The sequence below is a fragment of the Tympanuchus pallidicinctus genome, unplaced genomic scaffold (assembly GCF_026119805.1).
Source record: "Tympanuchus pallidicinctus isolate F22 unplaced genomic scaffold, pur_lepc_1.0 scaffold33, whole genome shotgun sequence".
Taxonomy (NCBI): domain Eukaryota; kingdom Metazoa; phylum Chordata; class Aves; order Galliformes; family Phasianidae; genus Tympanuchus; species Tympanuchus pallidicinctus.
The window spans coordinates 935960-955837 of record NW_026294751.1 but is presented as its reverse complement, the minus strand read 5'-3'; the positions used below and the strand labels follow the sequence as shown (position 1 = coordinate 955837).

At 50.7% G+C, this 19878-nt stretch overlaps 1 protein-coding gene across 2 annotated transcripts in view; it reads left to right on the top strand.

The window, feature by feature from the left end:
* CSMD2 (CUB and Sushi multiple domains 2) overlaps positions 1-19878 on the top strand; it is a 230522-nt gene that overhangs the window by 194541 nt on the left and 16103 nt on the right. For both annotated transcript variants that reach the window (XM_052698617.1, XM_052698618.1), the window contains 8 exons: positions 3347-3532; positions 3762-3956; positions 5337-5510; positions 5826-5999; positions 9246-9419; positions 10210-10398; positions 13051-13224; positions 15559-15741. In XM_052698617.1, coding sequence (XP_052554577.1) covers positions 3347-3532; positions 3762-3956; positions 5337-5510; positions 5826-5999; positions 9246-9419; positions 10210-10398; positions 13051-13224; positions 15559-15741 — 1449 coding nt within the window. The remainder of the gene's footprint in view (positions 1-3346; positions 3533-3761; positions 3957-5336; positions 5511-5825; positions 6000-9245; positions 9420-10209; positions 10399-13050; positions 13225-15558; positions 15742-19878) is intronic.

Here is a 19878-nt window from a genome sequence, read left to right as displayed (position 1 = left end):
CTGCTTAGGAATATGGTTTCGTGGGCGTGATGGCGATGGGTCAGTGGTTGGATTTGATGATCATAGTGGTCTTTTCCAACCTTTCTGATTCTATGAATCGCTCAGTCCCTTCTGGAGGCACACAGCTTGTGTGCAGTCCTGCCTCATAAGGGATGCTCTGCAACGGGGGTGCTTGATGGAGCCCTCTCAAGGCTGCATTTGTGTAAAGGTGGTTGGAAAACAGTGAACCAATCCTCTGTCACCAAAACACGGCGCCGTTGGCGGGGGAGAGCTGGGGAAATGGGCACAGGCTCTGGTGATGATTTAACTGCAGCAGTAGCTGGGCTGGGGCTGCTGAGCGGCACCACGAGCCAGGCATGCACAGGGCTGTCATGGCAACTGTGCCTGCAAACCCTGAGCCCAGCACAAGGGATCTCTCTGATGCACCGGCTCCTTTTTTTAAGGAAAATCACATAATGAAGAACAGTGGTAATGCTGCCGAGCACTCGCTGTCCTGGTGTGCTGGAGTGCCACCTGAGCCTCGTTCAGTTCCGAAGCCTGTGTTTACCTCTGGGAGCTGCACGGGGGTGGATTTCAGACACAGAGACAGAAGGGGATGGACAGAGAGAGGATGTGAGATGTTGGGAGCATGTTGCACAGAGGGGTGGGAGCAGAACGCTCCTCGGTGCTCACGCAGGTTCTCTCTGTAACCCCATTGGGAAAGTCACCTCCTTTCTCTGCTCACACATGTTCCCATCAGGGATCTCAACAACATCCCATGGGTACCGAATGCCCTGAGCTGGGAGTGGGAGGTGGGCGAGCAGCAGCAAACAGAGCCATAGGAGAATTCATGGCAGTGCAGCTCCCCCTGGCTCCCAGCAGCTGAGAGTGGGGTTGGCACAGCTCTCCGTGCTCAGGTCAGCTGCAGAAAATCCAGCACTTCTTTGTTTTGCATTGCTCCCAAAGCCAACTGGCAACCTTTTGTTTTGGGCTCTGCTCAATTTCTCATCCTTTCTGGTGGCCAGAACAAAATGGCAGAGATTTGGGAACTCGATCTGCAGCACAGCATAAATTGCTCACACAGTCAGCTGTGTCAGGAGGAGGAGAACCGGGGTCCCCGTAAACACATGGTCTAGTTAACAAACAGCATTTCCCATAGCTTCCTCCTGCCAGCACATAATCCTCTTCCCCTTCCCCATCCCCTCTGAATAATCTTTACTACATGCTCTGTCCTTGCTGACATTTATGGAAGCAGCAGAGAATATTCTACAGGGAACAATCTTGCGTTGGCACAATGGAGGAGAACACAAGATGATCTAATATGCCTTTTCTGTCTCTGCTGTCTATTTTTAAGCTGCTTTGTTTTTGGATTCCCAGCTGCAGATTTGCTTTCATAGCCTCTGTCCCTTTTCCTAGCACATTTTCTTCCTGCATGCTGAGCTTTTGTACCTCTGCACCCCATAAGCGCTCCTTTTTCCCCGGATCTCACTCTCAGTGGGTCTCTGCTGGCCAAATGTTGATTGTGCTTTCCCCTGGAACAGCTTCTGCCTTTAATCTCTGGTTTTTGTAGATTTCAATGTCCAGAATTTGAGTTTCAGAAACGCTCTTTGGAGCAGGTTTATCGCCACCCCAGAACCAAAGCTGGACTGTGTCAGTAATGAGTTCCCCATCGCTCCTTCTGCTCAAAGATGGCAGGTTGCAGAGAAGGATGGGACTGCCATCAGGTGCAGCACAGTTTGCAGTCCTAATTAGCTCTTCCTGACCAGCACATCTTCATGTTGTAGCCTGACCATCTGCAGGAGGAGAGAGTTACTTTTTTTGTTATTTCTGATGGCCTAATGAACATTTTGGTTAACTGTCTCTGGCCCAGAAGTTCCGTATTATTGCTAACTAACTACTAGCAGTGCTGCTGCCTTTGGGATCTCTCTCTCCAGCCCCTGGGAGCAGCAGAGAATTGAGCCAGAGAGAGGAGGAAGCTTTGCATGGGACAATGGCAAGGGAAGGGCTCAGCTTTCTTCCATCCTCTTGGATAGGATGCGGCATCAAAAGGCATAGCAAGAGAACTGCAGGGTGGAAGTGGAAGGGTGGGACTTCCCAGGCCTCCTCTTCTTTTGCCTTCGAATGAAATTGGTATTCAGCGTGGCTGCTTGTCTAGACACCCAGCCTTGTGAAGAGATTCGCTGAGCTCCTTAGCTCGATGAAGTGACACACGTGTGATTATCATTTCAACCAGGGATATGCCTGATCATGCTAATACCAGCCTGCTGAATTACTCACACCTATTAGCAACACCAGTGTCTGTGAGGTGCTGTGTAATTGTGCTCCAGGCTGGGGCTCCGACCGACTCGTGGAGTAGTGGTGGGATAAAAACGTTCTGGACCTTGAGTGGTGGAGAGCACCAGTGTTGTGCTGATGCTATACATGGGAATGTTGGTTTCTCCTTTCAGTGTTCAGTGGGGTCCACATCACCAGGAGGTCACTTTTCTAAGGTTCATGATTTCCTAGCTCCTGTTTATTTGCAGGGGGAATAATAGGAAGGTCAGCATAGGGCTCAGGAGACATAGGCTCAGCTTCCAGTTCATGCATTTGCTGGATGGATGCAGCTCAGGTTTGATTTCTCAGCTCTTATCAACACTGGGAGAGTCAGATTTGAATGACAGATTCCCAGTGCTGCTTTTCTCAGCATTAGGGAAGAGGGCAGCAGGGTTTGTAGCAACTTGTGAAACTTTTGCAGCATAACTGAGTGCGATTCCAGCCTGTCTGTGTCTGGCTGGTGCTTGCATTGCTGGGACCTGCCTGGCCCAATCCTGCCCAGCTCCTCCCAAGTGCTGCTTTCCTGCACAGCCATTTGGCATTGTGCCTCTTTGTCAGTTTTCCTCCTGAATTTCCCCCTCCACCTTCTCAGCCACGATGCTAAATTTATCCCTCCTTCTGGCACTACATAATTATAGAATTTGCTGCCTACTGCAATCCAGAAGTGCAGTTAGAAAAGGGTTTTGGGCTGCCGCTGCTGTGGGATGTAAATACAAACCATTACTGCTATCTAATCCTTTATCTGTGTGTGGAAACTTTCGAATACTGTGTTGATGCATTTTGTGTTATGGATATTATAGAGCATGAGCCAGTCTCTTCCAGCAGATGCTGGTACTGAGTGCTGGCTTTGCTGTTACCTCACCCTTAGAAAAGAGCTGAAAATCTGATCCTCTGTGGAAGTGGGCATTCAGTGCAGCTTTGGGATTCAACGGAGTGCTGGAGCTTTCACAAACAGGAGAGCCTGAGATCAGGCTGTCGGCTCACTTACAGATATCTGTGATAACACTGGGAGCTGCCTGATTGCTCAGCTGGGTTCTGCTCTCCTCCTTCCCAGCTCTCTCCTGCGGAGTTCCCAGAGCCCCAAAGAACGGCGTCGTCTTTGGCAAGGAATACACGGTGGGGACAAAAGCTGTGTACCACTGTGACCAAGGCTTCCAGCTGGCTCCTGGTGAGCCACCCAGCACCGAGTGCCTGCAGGAAGGGCAGTGGAGCAACGGCAACCAACCCCCACCCTGCGTGGGTGAGTACCATGAGCACCATCAGCCTGCTCCAGCAGGGGCAGCTCTGCCTCTCAGGTACAACATTAGTACGCAAGGATCCTCAGCCTGTGTAACTTGTGCCTCTGGAGCTTCGTTTTCCCACCTGTGAAATAGAGATGTTGATGCTACCCCCTGTTTAAAAAACCATCCTGAAATACCCCCAAAGCACCCTTTAAACAGCTTTGTCTCATTTCTTTCCCTGGCTTCCAGCTGTCACCTGTCCCGATATCAGCAGCATTGCTGTGGAGCACGGCCGGTGGCGCCTGACCTACGAGATCCAGTACCACTACAACGCCCAGCTGATGCTCATCTGTGACCCTGGCTACTACTACACAGGGCAGCGGGTCATCAGGTGCCAGGCCAACGGGAAGTGGAGCATCGGCGAGCCCATGCCAACCTGCAAAAGTAAGAACAGAGCTCAGCCGTGCCAGGGGCCGGTCAGCTGCACCGGGCATCTCACGAGGATCGCGCTTTCTGATGGCCATGGGACAGGGGTGTGAGCTCTGCTGTTAGTGTGCAAACACAGCCCTGGGCGCTCTTGGCAGCACCTGAGGGGGTAGCTGCAGAATTGTGCTGCTAAAGGAGAGTTTGGGAGCAGGGAGAGGTCATCTGTTGGTCTGATTCTCGGTTTAATTTAAACACTTTTCCAAGAACTCAAGCACATTAGCTCATCTGTCACTGTTGGGTCCCAGCAGCTCAGCTGTCACCAGTGCCAGATGCTCTGAAGTTTGCTTTTAAGAAAGAAAATAAAAAATTCTGATTCAAAACCTAACCTCTTCCAATTTGATGCAAATGCCAAGTTTATGAGGGTAACAGAGTCACCTGTAAATCAAAAGCATTCCTGGCAAACAAGCAGCTCTCAGTCGTTCTGACACGACTTCAGTGCTTTGGACCTCCTCTTTTGTCAAAGGTGGAGTTTTTCTTCTTCTGAGTGCAGATAGAGGCAGCAAGATTTCTCCTTCAGAATGGCAGCTCTCCTTTCCCTCCTGGCTCTCTTTGTTTCTGGAGATGCGACTGCCAGCTTCAGTGACAGATGTAGTTTTACCCCCGCTAGCTCTTCAGCCAGATCCAGGAGCGTGAGCCTGACCCCATTTTATTTCTCCTGTGTTATTGCCACATAAATTCCAATGACAGGAACTTGGCAGTGCACTAAGGTCAGAGGAACCCAGCGTGAGGCTCTGTTTTCTTGCTGAGTGTGAAAGCTCCCAGAGGATTTGCAGATCTTTAAGGCAGGTGAAATAAAGAGCTGAACTTTGTGTCTGGAGCTGCATCTCCAAGGGCTCCCAGCTCAGCTCCAGCTGCGCCAGAGGAGGTGGCTCCCGGGCTCTCATCTGGGTGTCCTCTCTGGGTCAGGTCTGGAGACTGCAGCCCTATCCTGGAAGCCGCTGCCAGGAGCACAGGGGTCTCCAAGCTCTGGTTTGAAATCCCACATTAATCTTACGCCATTTTGTGGGTTTTTTGAAAGTCATTGCTTCCCAGCTGCATCTGGAGGTGGCTTAATAATGGAAACATCTCTGTATGAAGAACTTCCTTTGTGAAAAAGGCTGGCTTCTTCCCAGCCAGTCTTACCTTTCCTGCTCGACTCATGTCTTGAAGCATGAACATTAGCAGTGCTCCTGTGTCAGCTCACACAACGTGACCAAACCGTTGTTGTTCCGCATGTAACTGTTTAATACTCATTTCTGCCTTCAGTAACGGCTTGTGATGATGAGAGTCGCATTTCTGTTAAACAAAATGAAGCACACATATAAATTTCCTCTTACTGTGCTCTGGGATCCTTTTCAGTTATCTCCTGTGGAGACCTGCCCACGCCTCCCAATGGGAACAAGATCGGCACGCTGACCAGCTATGGGGCCACTGCCATCTTCTCCTGCAACACTGGCTACACCCTGGTGGGCTCCCGTGTGCGCGAGTGCATGGCCAACGGGCTGTGGAGCGGGGCTGACGTGAGGTGCCTGGGTACGTGGTGGTGCTGAGGGAGCCCTGATGGCGTGTTGGGGGGGAGCAGGGGTTTAAAGGCTGGAGAAAGAGCCCGAGTGAGGACCGAGCGCATTGGGGTTGTCAGTAGATGTAAGAAGGAAGCGGGCTTTGATTCCGTACCGCTTCACAGCTGTGAGATGTTTTGAGATCGGAGAGGAGAGCTTTTATTAAAAATGATCCGTTGTTTTTGCTGCCGCTCCGGTTTGATTTATGACTGCAGATCCACCCAGACAGGTCGGCGTGCTCCGGCTCTGGGCGGGAGCTCTGACTGCTTCCCCTGTGTCCCTCCTGCAGCCGGGCACTGCGGCATTCCCAGCCCCATCGTCAACGGGCAGATCAACGGTGAGAACTACAACTACCGTGGCAGTGTGGTGTATCAGTGCCAGCCCGGCTTCCGTCTGATCGGGATGTCCGTGCGCATCTGCCAGCAGGACCACCGCTGGTCCGGGAAGACGCCTGTCTGTGTGCGTAAGTATGTTGTCAGGTATTTTAGCCCTGGCTGTGGTCAGAGGATGAGAAAACACGCAGAGGCTGTTGTTGAGTTGACAGCAATGAAGAGCTGGAGCGGGGGGACCTGCTTTCACTGTCAGTCCTGGCTTTTCAGTGGTGGCCCTTCTAGAGATCATCTGGTCCAACTCCTCTTCCAAAGCAGGCTCCCTCAGCTGAGAAACAGTGGTCCCCCATACCGTTGCTCCTCTGGGAGGAGAGTTCAGCTTTGTTTCAGAAATGCTCCTCATTCACAGAGTGCTGTCAGGCTGACAGCACCAGCTGAGTGCCTCCCCTCCACTCAGAGCAGTCCTTCCCATTTAGCCCGTGTTGAAGGCAGCTCTGCAGTCCATAGCAGCACTCTCCATAACAGAACAGCCATCTCTGGCACTGATACCGTGTGCTCAGAGGCTGGATACGGAGATGACATTGGGAGATCAGGAGAAACACAGACAGGTTTCCAAAAGGACCAATGCTTGGAAGTGAGCCTGGTATTTCTCCAGGCAGTCCAAAGATGAAGTTGGTTCCAGCTGTCCTGCTGGGAACAAATCTGGAGTGGCAGGTCCTGTAGGCAGCCACCCTTGGTTTGGGAAGGAGCAACCTGTGGGCTTTCAGGTTGCTTTGCTTATTTTTCTGCTTCCCAAATCATTTCAAAGCCGGGCTGTTCAAGATTGCTTTGCATGCACACAGCGAGTGCACAGTGCACGAACATCTCTGGGGTTTGCACAGGACAGAGCTGAGGAACGGCAGCAGTGGTGACACGGCAGTTCTGACTGCTTTGCTTCTCCATTCTGCTGTATAAATTCCACTTTATCTTGGGGTTTTTCACACACGTTTCCAGTAGATGAGCACAGGTGAAGGGGTGCTTTCTGAGGAGGGTTCATTGGGGTGTGGGGAGGTTGGAGGCAGACATGGCACCCACCAAGCACACTGCTGCTCTCACCTTCCTTATGAGACCCATGCTCTGTGCCAGAGAAGGTCAGCTTCTCTCTTCCTCTGATGCACATTCATGAGTCACCTTGCACAACCTTCTCATTTATCTTTCCAGTAAATAAGCTAATTAAGGAAGTCTCTAGAGCTCTGGTTGTTAATAAGTGTAAGCATCTTCTTATCGCTGGACAGTGCAATCCATTTCATATCACGATTCTCCAGGTGTTTACTTCCCACCTCTGATGTCTGGGTTAGGGCTTTGTGTGCTGAGGCACAAAAGTACCAGCAAGATACGAGGTAAGGACGACCTGCAAATCAATGAATATGCAGATGCCAGCCTAAAAGTAAGCAACAGACTCAAGCTGTAAAGTCTGCCCAAGGCTCCTAACACTGTTCATGTCTAGGATTCCTCCTGGGGCTTTTAGGATAAGAACTATTGGGAAGGCCTCTGGTTCTTTAGGCAGGCGTGAATTCAGCTGAGGATGCTCAGCTGAAAAAGTTGAAATTCACTTTTGCCTGCCAAGTACACACACAGTAACCTTGGACCAGGAAATCACACTGATAGAGGTCCTCCTGCTGTCAGGCAGATTTATGGAAACGGAGGATTTTTTAAGCATCCATTTTCTTGCATCGTCTTGTTTCTTTCAGGAGGGACCAAACCCTTCAGAACAAAGCTTGTCTGCCTCTGTCTTCTGGTACTGATCCATCCCTCACTGCTGGGCTCATTTGCACGCAGTTCCTTTGTTCAGTGCTGCTTTGTGCTGCCTTCCCACTCCGGCACCTGAAAGCCCAGCAAGCTTTTGTGCAGAGCCCTGCAAAGGCATCCCAGACAGAAACTGGCCTTGAAGTTATTAGACTACATTAAGCCTTATGGATAACATAAATTTAATGTCATTAAAGCAGACCACTCTTGAGCTCTGAAATGAGATGGATTGAGGCTTTATCACCTTCAGAATAAGCTCAGGGTACTTCGTGTTACCACATTATCATTTCCCACTGTCCTGATATTTTCTCTTTAAACTTGCTGCAGTTGCTTGCTCTATGTGAACTGGTCTTTTTGATCCATGCCAACTGGAGGGAGCCTTTTTGTTTTTTTTTTTTTCTGGGAAAGAATCCATCAGCTATTTCAAAACGTGCATAATTGTATTCAGAAGCCCCTCAGAGAATCTGACATCTGCTTCCTGTAGCACTGAAATGCTGTCTTGCTTCATATTTTTTAAACCTGTACCTGTCACCAGCTTGCATAAGGAATAAATTCCTATCCCTGTGGTACAGTCCAGCCCTGGCAGTCAGATGTGTTATGGATCTTTTGTGGGAATTTCATCTTCCCCTGTAGCTTCTGGCTTTGGCAGCCATACAGCTGAGTGCTGGACTTCTACTGCTGGGCCATTACCCAGTTTCAGCGTGACAATAATCAATATCATTTCGTCCTCAGCTGTCAGAAGATGTCACATTCCTTAAGCAGCCAAAAAGCTCTGTATGGAGCATCCTGACGTTTCCTTTGCACGGTGGGGTTTGCTGCTGTGCCCAAAGCAAAGGTCTCCCAGGTTGCTCCCTCCCTCCCAGCCCCATCTCTGCCAGCAGAGCGGCCCAGGTGGAAGTACTTTGAACTCCAGCATTGCAGGTGCTGGATGCTGCTGGGCTCCTGCTGCTCTGCTCTCTGTGCCTTCCCCACCTGACACTTCCCCTGGGATGTTCTGGAGCAGCTCAGGGCTGCCCTGGGCTTGCATCAGCCACAGGAAGAAAGAACTACACAAAAATCCTCATTACAGGGATTTAGTTACAGAGGTTTTCCCCTGAAGTTTCTCAGACTGAAGCAGGAAGATTTAAGCTTTTTAGGCCGTATGCTCGAAACCTGATTTTTCTTCTCTTTTTACTATCCCTCCAGGTGTAACTTTATACTGCAGTGAGCATCTGACTTACACCAGGCAGGGGGAGGAAAACATCAGGTTTCATGGCTGCGTTTGCGATGCCCAGGGTAATGCAAGGCAATAGATTAATAGCAGTAGCTGGGATTTTTGAAGAGGAGCTCTGGGGATTTATGGTATAAGTCAGTAAGATGCTGCCACTCTGCTGCTTAGAAAGGGGTTCAGAGAATTTCCTACGCCAGTGAAATGAATAAAGCTACCGTATCCTCAACTTGATTCAGTATTGCAGCAGAGCTGGCCACAGATCTTTGAGGTCCATGTGAGTTTCAGAGTTGATGTGGGTTTTTCCACGCTCTCTTTGCTTGAGATTTGTATTTTTTCCACCACCGGATGATTCAAAAGAGGTAACATCTCCCATTTCTAATCGTAGCCATCACTTGCGGCCACCCTGGCAACCCTGCCAACGGCCTGACCCAGGGCGCTCAGTTCAACCTGAACGACGTGGCCAAGTTTGTGTGTAACACGGGGTACCGCCTGGAAGGAGCAGCGCAGTCGCAGTGCTTGGCCAACGGGCAGTGGAGCAGCACCCTGCCTGCCTGCCGTGGTAAGTCTGCTCTGCCCGGGAGTGCTGGGCTGCCTCCCGTCCTCACTGACTGCTCTGCCTTCCCAAAATCCAGCTTGAAGCTGGCCTAAGCTTGTGTAAAACACCTCACGGTTGCTTAGGAAGTGATGTTGGAACTCTGAGGGCCTGCTTAGATGTTACAAATTCAGTTTTCCCTTGGGTTTCTCTTAATGGTCTCTGCCCAGCCCTGTGTCCTTCAAGACATGCAATTATTTGCTTTAAGTGGGGAGTACAAAAGAGAATATCAGGGTAGACCATTAGCAGAGGTCATCCTGATAACCTTAGACCAGTGTACTCAAAGCAAACATTCTGCTCTTTGCTGCTGAGCCCTTTCTGCTTACATGCTGCCCTACTTCCAGTGATATTAGCACCAAGTTCGCTTCACATTCCCTCCCCTCCCTTCACTCTCTCAGTCTTTATTCCGTTAATTCAGTATCTGTTGATGCTGTCACTGTATGGGTCAAGAAATCAGTGTGAAAGTCCTGATCTGGGGCTGGACAGTGAGGCTGTGCTGCTGATCACCATGTGCCAGGCTGTGAGCCTGCAGCATTGCCTTCACTCTCTATTTTTTTTTAATAAAGATTTCTTTTTTTTATTTCTGCTCCCAAAGAATCTGAAAAAAAGAAACGAAACGAAACCCGCCCCAAACTGTGGAATTTGTTCTTGTGCTTTCTTCCCCTTTTCCTGCTCATTTCTTGAAGAACCCTTTGTTCTTTGTTACACCCTTTGTTTTGTACTTTTCGTTGTTGTTGTTGTTGTTGTTTGTTTGCAGTTGTAAACTGTACCGACCCCGGGCACCTGGAAAACAGCATCCGTCAAGTGCAGCCGAGCGGTCCTCACAGATTCAGCTTTGGAACAACTGTCTCATATCAGTGCAGCCATGGATATTACTTACTGGGTACACACGTCCTTACCTGTCAGGGGGATGGCACTTGGGACCGTGCCCTCCCACAGTGTCTTTGTAAGTTCTTCAGATTAATACCATTCACTCAGGGCTTCCAGCCCTGCTCCGCAAACCTGCCACGCGTTTTCATTCCCTGCGGCTCTCCTGGTGCTCACTTGGCTGAAATCTCTTGTAAAAAGTCTGAACCCAGAGCCCTTTCTAATCCATGGGAATGTTCCTGGCCTCCGGTTCTGCCCACAGGAGGGAAAGAAGAGGTTTGAGGAGAGAAATCTCTTCAGACAGAGGTTGTTTCCCTCTGCAGGGGAGGCAGCTCACACTGGTTCCGTGCGGCTCCAGCAGAAATACTGTGGGTAGAGAAGAGAAGCATCATTTCTGAAACACAGACCTTCATAGGGAACAGCATCAATTAGCCTGACCAAGGACAGAGTGTATTTAGCACCAGCAGGGCATGGCTGAGCTTCCCTCCACCCACTCATCCCCTTGGCTTCAAGGGAAGGGAAATGGCATTGAAGTGATACACACCAGGACTTTGTTCTGCTGCAAAGCAGGTGGTAAAGAGGATCTGTTTCTTGACTCTTCCTTTACATTTTTTGGCCTTTCTTAAAGTGTCCTGGCCCTGTGTGCCACTGCGGTTTGCAGAGCGAATCGGGAGGTTCAGGGCAGTGACTTTGGCTTAAGGGGTATTTCCAATAGTGTAGAGGACTTTATGTGTAGGAAGACACAAAATGCTCATGTGGCTCACGTGCTGCAGTAGTAATGCCTCAGCCAGGAGCTCCCTGGGCACTGAATGGAGTTCAATTCAATTCAGTCAGTGGGATTGCCCCCAGCACAGTGTGCTGGCTTCATGGGACAGGCTCTGCTCTGCCCCCATGTTAGCAGCCGGGGGGGTTGGCCCCAGGAGCAGTGCAGCTGACACCCAGGAGCCCAGGGCAGAGCATGGGGAGCTTTCCTGGGATGTGAAAGCCATCGGGGAGGAAACAAAAGTTTTATGGGGTTGGTATTGCAAGCAGGCAAAAAAAACCAACAGCCAGAACAGAGACATGGGGCTGTGCTGGTGTTTCCTTTTTAGAGACTAAAGCAACTGTGATCTCCTGTCACCCAGCATAATAAATCACTAAAGCAGTCAGAAATGGAGCTTCTTAAGTTTGAGTCAGCTGAGCTGTTCCAAAGCCATCACCAATTCTTTCCTCTTGTTCTATCCTCTGACACCGAGTTATAAGCAGGAAAGTTTGGCACGTTTTCCTTTGCTTTTGTTAGCAGCATGCCACCTTCTCGTGTTTACAGCACCCTGCACAGGCCGTGGGGAGCTGACAAGTGATAACCACGTGTTAACACAGCTGCAGGGGCTCCAGGCGAGCAGTTGCCTTTACAAACCATGAGTCTGCTTCCTTGGGCTGCTCAGCCCACAGCTGCTCGGCTGAGTAAAAGGGATCTCCTTCCCTAAAATGCTGAACATCCATTGATTTGGAGGAGACTTGTGGGCGCTTTGGAAACCCAGGTCAGTCCTACAACTGATACCTGGAATCTGCAGGCGTAAAAGCTTGGAGAGATTTTTGCACGTCTGTGTTCTCTGTGAGTCCAAGTCAGGATGCGCTCAGTGCTGAAACCTGGATTCCTTCCAAGTGTTTACAGCTGGGATCCCAAAATTAGTGGGGACTTTCTAAAACAGAAGCCAAGAAGCTTGATGCTGGAGAGGCTTGTGCTGAGAGTCTGGTCTCGTGCCTGGTTTTTGGGGGGGAATAAAGCAGAGCTGATCTCCTTTGAGGAGTGGGAGAGAAGTCCAGGAAGGGAAGCAGGTGGGAGCTGAGCCCAGCGCATCAGAAGGAGCAGTCTGCCTGCTGTGTACATAAATCCCCTAAAAACCTCAATACTGCCACAGGTTTTAAGCTTAGCTGAGTCTGCCAGAGTGTCTGTTATTAAATTGTTAGTTACAGTGCGAGTTTAAGTATTAGCTATCAAACCCATTTCTTTGCAAAGCGTCCTTGGTTTTAGTCACAGCTCTGCACCAATATATTTCAACGCCCACATGCCCAAACAGAAGCGTGCTCTCCTTTTATTGAGGCATACATCATGTTTTCTACCTAATGCCAGTATTTGTATTTTTAGACTCTAGCAGAGGGAGAGAACATATCCGTTACGGATGCTTTCCTTCAGCAGCCGAGCGACGCGTGGTCTTTAGGCTGAGAATGCTCATCCAGACCTGTCTAATAGCCCCTAGATCTGTCGGTATATTTGTCAACACCCTCGCTGTCTCCACTTTGATTGCCAAGCTAAAGTAAACCTATTAATTATTGTTAGCGGTGCTTCTTTACTGGTGATGGCTGAGCGAGCAGCGCTCGGAATCCGCCAGGGTAATTTGCTCAGGTGTGACACAGCATCGATTACAGCTCTGTGCTGCCGGGACGGGGCGGGGGGTGAGGATGTGCATGGAATGGTTTGAGGTTAAGGAGGGTTCTCTGAGGAATGCGCAGATGCCTGTGGGTGTTAGGGCAAGGCAGCGATGCGCAGACCCTCAGCGGGGTCTGTGCCTCGTGTGCCCTCAAAGGAGGCGATGCAGGGTCTGCTCTCGGTGTGAGCCCATCCCTGGCGCTGGGCGCTGCTGTTTGCTGGGCATCTCTGGGGCGGCTGCGTCGGTGTGAGCTGCCAGAGTGCCAGCAGGCAACCAACCTCAGCCCTGGTGGCTGAGGCTGTTGCTTCTGTCTCTTGCAGTGGTCTCTTGTGGGCACCCGGGCTCCCCACCCCACGCTCAGATCTCGGGTGACAAATACACCGTCGGCTCCGTGGTTCGCTACAGCTGCCTGGGGAAGCGGGCTCTGGTCGGCAACTCCACGCGCATGTGCCAGCTGGACGGGCGCTGGAGCGGCTCCCTGCCACACTGCTCAGGTGAGCTGGGCCTGGGGATGGGCTGCAGCCCGAGAGGGGACAGCAGGACAGCTCTGCTGAGCTGCAGGAACGCGAGCGCTGCCGGATGTCGGGATGCTGCAAATCGCTGTCTTAGCTATCGGGTCCCCTGCAACTTGGATGATAAGCACTGGCAGAGTGTAAAGCACTCAGCTTGCAAGAGGAGGAATAAATCACTGCAGCAAATGTTTGTGGCAGGAGGTGTACTGCAGCCTGCTGCTTTACAGTTTTCTCTGTACAGGGTGAACGTGTCTTGTGAAAAATTGGGTCCTTGCATCCAACTGCAGTATCTGATCCTCTTTCTCATGTGTTCCAGTAAAAGAGCATGTGTGGCCCCTTTCCAGGGCCTGGCATCTGCTGTTGAGGCACCACAAGTTGTGCCGGCTCTCAGCACATCAGCTGGGAACAGTTTGGCATCAGGACTCCATCTCTGCTTCCGTGCCAGTGAGAAAGGGTCTTGCACTGAAAACGTCCTGATGGGCCAAAATGTCCCTAAGGAGACAAATCAGACCAGTGGGCGATACAGAGGGATGTGCTGCCAAGCCTTCTTGAGATCAGGGCACTGGGATCCCAGCTGATGGCCTCCAGTGGGAAGAAAGATGCTGAATAACTGGAGGATGCTGTGCAGAGCCCTTTCTGTGCCATCCGGTCAGTTGTTCCATGGAGAGCACAGTTGCAGATGAAATGAGAACTTAGCTGGAGCAAAGCAGTTGGGACAAGTGTTAATTTTTAATTATGCCACTTAGACTTAGCAGCTGTACTTGACCAAGTTTAACCTCTGCTTTGGAAAGCGAAAAGAAATCAGGCAGAGCCGTCCTCCTATTCAGAAGCTGTGTCTGCAGAGTTCTTGATCTGTAGCTGCTCTGAAGGGTTTTCTGCTCTAGTTCGTGCTTCTTCCCCCTGTGGTTTTCACTGTCTCTCCCATGATCTTTTTGGGTGGATGTTTGGAATGCTCAGCATCGCTCTGATGAGTTTCTGCTGACATCTGTTGTGTGTGATTTTTCTTAAGGACATCACAGCAGCAGTGTTAGAGCAGTGCTGATGGGTCCTGGTGGGAGCTCCCTGCACTGGGTCCCCATGAACACCCTCAGAACCAGGGTTGGGGATTTCTCCCCAGCAGCCAAGACAGGGCCCCTCTTACTACCCCAAACTTGGGTGGTACAATGACCAAAGCAATGAGTAATTAAACCATTGTCACGTTCCTTTAACTGTAGACCACAAATCTGGCCTGGTGCTTCATTTCCCTTTGCCCTCCCAGTGTGTGCCCTTGCTGGAAGCTGGGACAGGAGAGCAGAGGCTCATGGCTCTGGCTTTTGCCCAGGGGAGGTTCTCCAGGGCCCTTTCCCAGCCCAGGGTGGAAGCTGAGAGCAGAATAAGTCCTGAATGTCTCCTGCCCAAGGTTCTCTGGTGTGCAGATCTCTCCAGTGTGATGACAGCTTCTGCAAGGTGAAACAAAGGATTTTGGTCCAAGTCAAGGAAGGAAGGAAAATGCGTGAAGGAAAATGCTGAGCCTGGAGCATTTCCCCCTTCTCTCTAAAAGCGAGTGTTTTTCCCCAGATGATGAATACGTTCATTATATTTTACATTACATGTTACACTGCAAAGGTTGTACCTGCAGCAAATGGGAGCAGGGCAGGGAACTGGGACCTTCCTTGCGAGCTGCTGGAGTGAAATTGTCCTTTCTGGCTTGGGGCTCACTGTGTTTACACAGATCATTAGCAGAGAAAGCCAAGAGCAGGCGTACGCGGTGTGAGCCCAAACCAGCCAGCGAGGAGGAGGTGGGCATTTATCCAGCCTGCTCCAGCAGCTCCCCGCGAGGCATCCGCTCCAGCTGCTCCCTCCTCCCATCCCCAGACGCAGAGCCAGCAGCACAAAGTGTTCACAACTTGTACCAGCGGATGGTTCTCAGCTGGATCCCTCTCGCCTCTGCGCTCCAAACCCAACAGCTTCTTGTTTTGCAAATACAATGGGGCTCGCTGAGGTGGCCTGGAGCATGTTGTAATTTCTGCTTGGAGGGAAACCATCCACATGACTGATGCTGGCAACCAAGCTGCTGTCTGCTGGAGCAGCTGCCACGGAAAGCAGCTCCAGCTGGTGGGACTCCATCTTGAGATGCAGGAGTTTTTGCAGGCCAGATTTTGCAACCTGCTTGCAAACAGCGGGCTCCCAGATTCGGGGGACTTGTCACGTGGAGTTAAATTGAATCAGCCACACGATCCCAATCTCAGTGTTGGTGCTCTCAAAGTGCAGGTGGGTGAGAAGAGCCGTGCCCTGAGCTTTGCCTGCTCTGATGGTGTCATGCTCTCTTCTTAACAGGAGGCAGCCAAGGGGTGTGTGGCGACCCGGGGATCCCATCGCACGGCATCGGGCTGGGAGATGAGTTTGGTGTGGACAGCGTGGTGCGGTTCAGCTGTGAGCCTGGCTACACTCTGAGGGGCTCATCTGAGAGGACGTGCCAGGCCAACGGCTCCTGGAGCGGCGTGCAGCCCGAGTGTGAAGGTACTGCTCAGCACTGGTCCCAGCCGAGCTGCTGACGGTGAAACGCATCGAGGCCAGGCTGGATGTGGCTCTGGGCAGCCTGGTCTGCTGGGTGGCGACCCTGCACACAGCGGGGGGTTGGAACTGGATGAGCGTTGTGGGCCTGTGCAACCCAGGCTGTTCTGTGAGTCTCTGACTCCGTGTCTGTCCATGTCGTGAGGCAGCCTCTTCACCTCCCAGACATCCGCAGGGCACGCTGCATTTAGCACCACTGAGCAGTTAATAGATGCTTTATCAAAGAAACGCATCAGAGTGAGTGATGTGAACAGCCTCAAGCCTGTGTCAAAGCTGGAACTGGCACGTGCAAAAGTCATTTGCATTGAGCAGAAATGCAGAGTGCAAATTATGAACCAGTAAGCAGATTTTTGTATCAAAGAAAACCCAAACCTCTTATTTTTCTATTTGAAGGAATCAAGTAAGGCTCCATCATCCAGTGTGATAAACCCCCAGCCAGGTTCTCTGAGCTGTGCTGCTTACTGCTGCTATTTTATGAAAGTGTTTAAAAATCAAATGGGGAAAGAACAAAAGCCAAAAGGAAGCAGGATACCGAATGAGAGGAGACCTGGGCAAGTGCTTCTCTCCTGCTGATTTGAAAGCCAGAAGCCCAGAGAGATCTTGTAAATGAATTGGAAATTTATTCCAAATTGATGGAGCTCTTGATTGAAAAGACACTGAATCATGTTATTAACACGCTCAGGTCTTGGTGGTTGGGGTTTTTTTTCCCATTCTGTTTTTTTTTTCTTTCAGTAGGAAGGTTCTTTTCATTAATCTCAGCATAAATAACCCATCAGGTTCCGGAGGCACCAAAATACGGATCCCTGGCGGATTCTTTTTTTGTACTTTATGAATAATAATAACATTATGCCCATAATGTACTCATTTAATGTTAAGTGCTGACTGGCCAATATAGGAAAGCAATTTGCAGCGATGAGCAGCGAGCTGTGTCTCTGCCATTTGCATTCACAGCAAGTTGCAGGCGCTGCGAGGTGCTCTTATGGCTGCACTTCTGAGTGGTGCATTCAACTTTCTGGAACGGGTGTTCATAGGAGAGGGGTTAATTTGGGGATTGAATTCAGGGTGAAGGAGAGTGCTCTGAGAGCACAGAGCTGCTCGGGGGGAGTGGAGGAGCCCCAGCTCAGCACTCGGTGCCTCCATAGGGCATCAGCCATCCAACGGAGCGGCTCTCAGCCATTGCGGTTGAGCGAAGTTGGAGCTGCTGGGGCTCTGCAGGCCACTGGCACACAACTGCCAGCATGCAAACTGCTCTGATCAGCTGCAAAGTGAGCATGGGGGCTCGGTCTGCTCGGCTGCAGGTGGATGTGTAAGTGCAGAGAGGTGCAGAGGACACCGTGCAAATCCTGCGGTGTGGATGGGAGGGGAGAGCAGCTCCAGGCTGAGGGCGACCTCAGGCCCAGCAGTAATGAGAGCCTTTCACCTGCTGGAATATTTCTGTGAAAACCAGAGGAGTTTGGAAACAGGAGGGAACCACAGCTGGTTTTTCCAAAATGCACAAATGGTGCACAATTAAATTAATTGCAGGGACACATCGTGGGACTCCGCTTCAGTCCGTTGTACGCAGCTCTGGTTTTGTTGTGCCCACTCAGAGCAGCTCCCTTTGCTTCCTAAAAATCACAGATTTCAAGCCTCATTTACCATTGATTTGCAGCACATTTTGAAGATGGAAATTGCATTGTAGTTTTTCCTTCTTTCTCCTCCTTCCTGCTGCCCAATTGGTGCTCCCAGGGGCAGTGCAGGAGGGGCCCATTGCTTGTGCTCTCCTCTACACTCCCTCCTCCTCTCAGCATAGCAGAATATTTGTTTTCATAATGTTTATTGTTTCACCAGATGCATTAAAGCTGCATCCAAACTGAGACGCAGCCCTGGCTGCTCTTCCTCAATTGCAGAAGACAGAAATGTGTTCATTTAAAGCGGTAATGGAGGGAAGGAGCCGAGTTCTGTCTCATCCCAATCTGACTGCTGAGGACATGGGAGGTGGCAGGGCTGGGATTTAGGCTCAGGCTGCTTTTTTCTTTCTGCGTAGTTAGGTGGAATGTGGGTTACTGGTTAAATTAAACAGCATGGAAATTACCAGCCCTGGAGGGAAGGCTGTGAGGCCCTGCAGGCTGTGCCTGATGTGTCAGACATCATTAGGAGAGCCTCTCAGCCAGGTGCTCCGATGGCAGCAAAGTCCAGAAGAAGGATCAGTGTGATGAAGGTGAGGTCAGTGGGGGACACACAGAGGACACAGTATTCACATGCCACCTCAGTGGAGCAGTCAGACATGCACCGTGCTCTGTGATAGCAGCTCCCAGCCTGCAGTCTTTCCTCCTGCATGATCTGAGGAGCAGGATGCTGCTCCTTGCAGGTGCCCTCCTCCTTAGCATCGGAACCATCAGTGCTGTGTGGGGCTGAGAGTGTTCAGCTCCATACCAGGTAACAGCACTTCAACTTGCCCTCTGTGGGCGCTGGTTTGGTTAAAGGATAGAGCACAGCCCTGCTAAAAGGTGTGTGGATGGGAATCACATTAATTACTGCTGATCTCTGGAGCATCCCTGAGCTTTGCAGGGTTTCATAGCAGAGGTCGCTTTGCAGTGCAGGAGGAGATTTGTGTGAGCAGCTCTGGCTGTAAGCAGAACACCAAAGTCGCACTGCCCAGCATGGTGCTCCCAGAGCTGGGCAAGCTGCTGGGTTCTCAGAAGGGCCAGGAACACTTCAGGTGTTTGGTTCCCTCTGTGCCACCTCCTGTTAGAGATGCTTGGAACCCGAGTTCTCATCCTTCTGCTTGGCCTGAAGCTGTTGGGAAAATCCCACTCTCTGGGCAGGCATTGGAGGTGTGCACATGCTGGTGGGGATGGAGACCTCCTGGAATGCAGCCCAGCCCTCCCCTGCTGCAGGATGGTCTTTGGTCGTGGTCACAGCTCTGGCTGCAGGCACACACATCTCCCCAGCAGCTCCGAGCGCTCTTTGTTCAGCAGGCAGCAGTTGCTCTGCTGCTGGTGATGCTCTCTCTGGTGTTCCTTGTGGCACAGGGTGCTCTCTGCGTCTCCAGCAGAGATGCCCATTGCATTCAGTGAGCCATCCAAAGGGTTTGCACAGAAAGGACCTCCTGAAAATAACTGCAGGAACCAAATTTATTTTTGATAAAGGAGCAAACTGAGAAACCTCGTGGTGGGGAGTTCTGCAATAATCATGTGCTGAAATATTTCACTTGCTAAGAAGCAGCAACTCCAAGAAATCCCCATTTGATGCAGCTGATTTTCAGGTTATTTTCTTGAATTTTGACTTAGTTTAAAGATGATTGGCTTTGAAATGCTTCAGGAGATGCGAATGGATATGACTGTGGGACTTCCAGGGTCTTTAGGATTTATACTCAGAAAACAGTTCCCAAACCAGTTTCTTTTTGGGGTCTCATTCATTTTTCATCTCCCACTGAAGCCAAAGGGAATTACTTGCCCACTTTCTGCTCACTTGAGTGATTCGATCCTATATATATTTAATCTGTGATTTTAAATCTTTAAGCCTCTTCATCCTTATGCTTACAGCTTCTTTTGCATCTGGACCACAGGTAGAGGGAGGGAGCGAGGAGTTCCCTTCAAAGCCCTGGGATCCCATGGCCTGAGCCTTTCCTCAATACCTGTGATTTTCTTTTATGTTCTGCAACTTCAGTGTAAATGAGGGCTGATACAATTATTGCAGGCACTTATTTTGCCACGACAGTACTTTGTGCACCGCTGTCCACTCTGAAGCCCTTTTATTGCTGTGGTGCCTCAGACATAAAACTTGGGTTCTGGCAGACCTCTAATTGCATCCCACAGCCTCCTCTCTCCCCGGAGGGCACAGTGGGAGGGCAGTGCAGCAGCAGTGCTCAGTGCAGGGCAGCAGCTCCTGGCTGTCATTCCTTTGAGGTCTGCAAAGCCATGGGCTCCCGAGGGGCAGCCACCCCCCAAGGTGTGCTGTAGGGCAGAGCTGTGGGACCAGCTGGGAATGAAGTCGGCTCTGAGTGGTTTGGTCCAGTGGCTTTGCAGCTAATCTCACTTCTGTGGCAAGCAGTCGATTGATTGCAGGATGGAAGCTTTATTGATTTGGTTTTTCATTCAT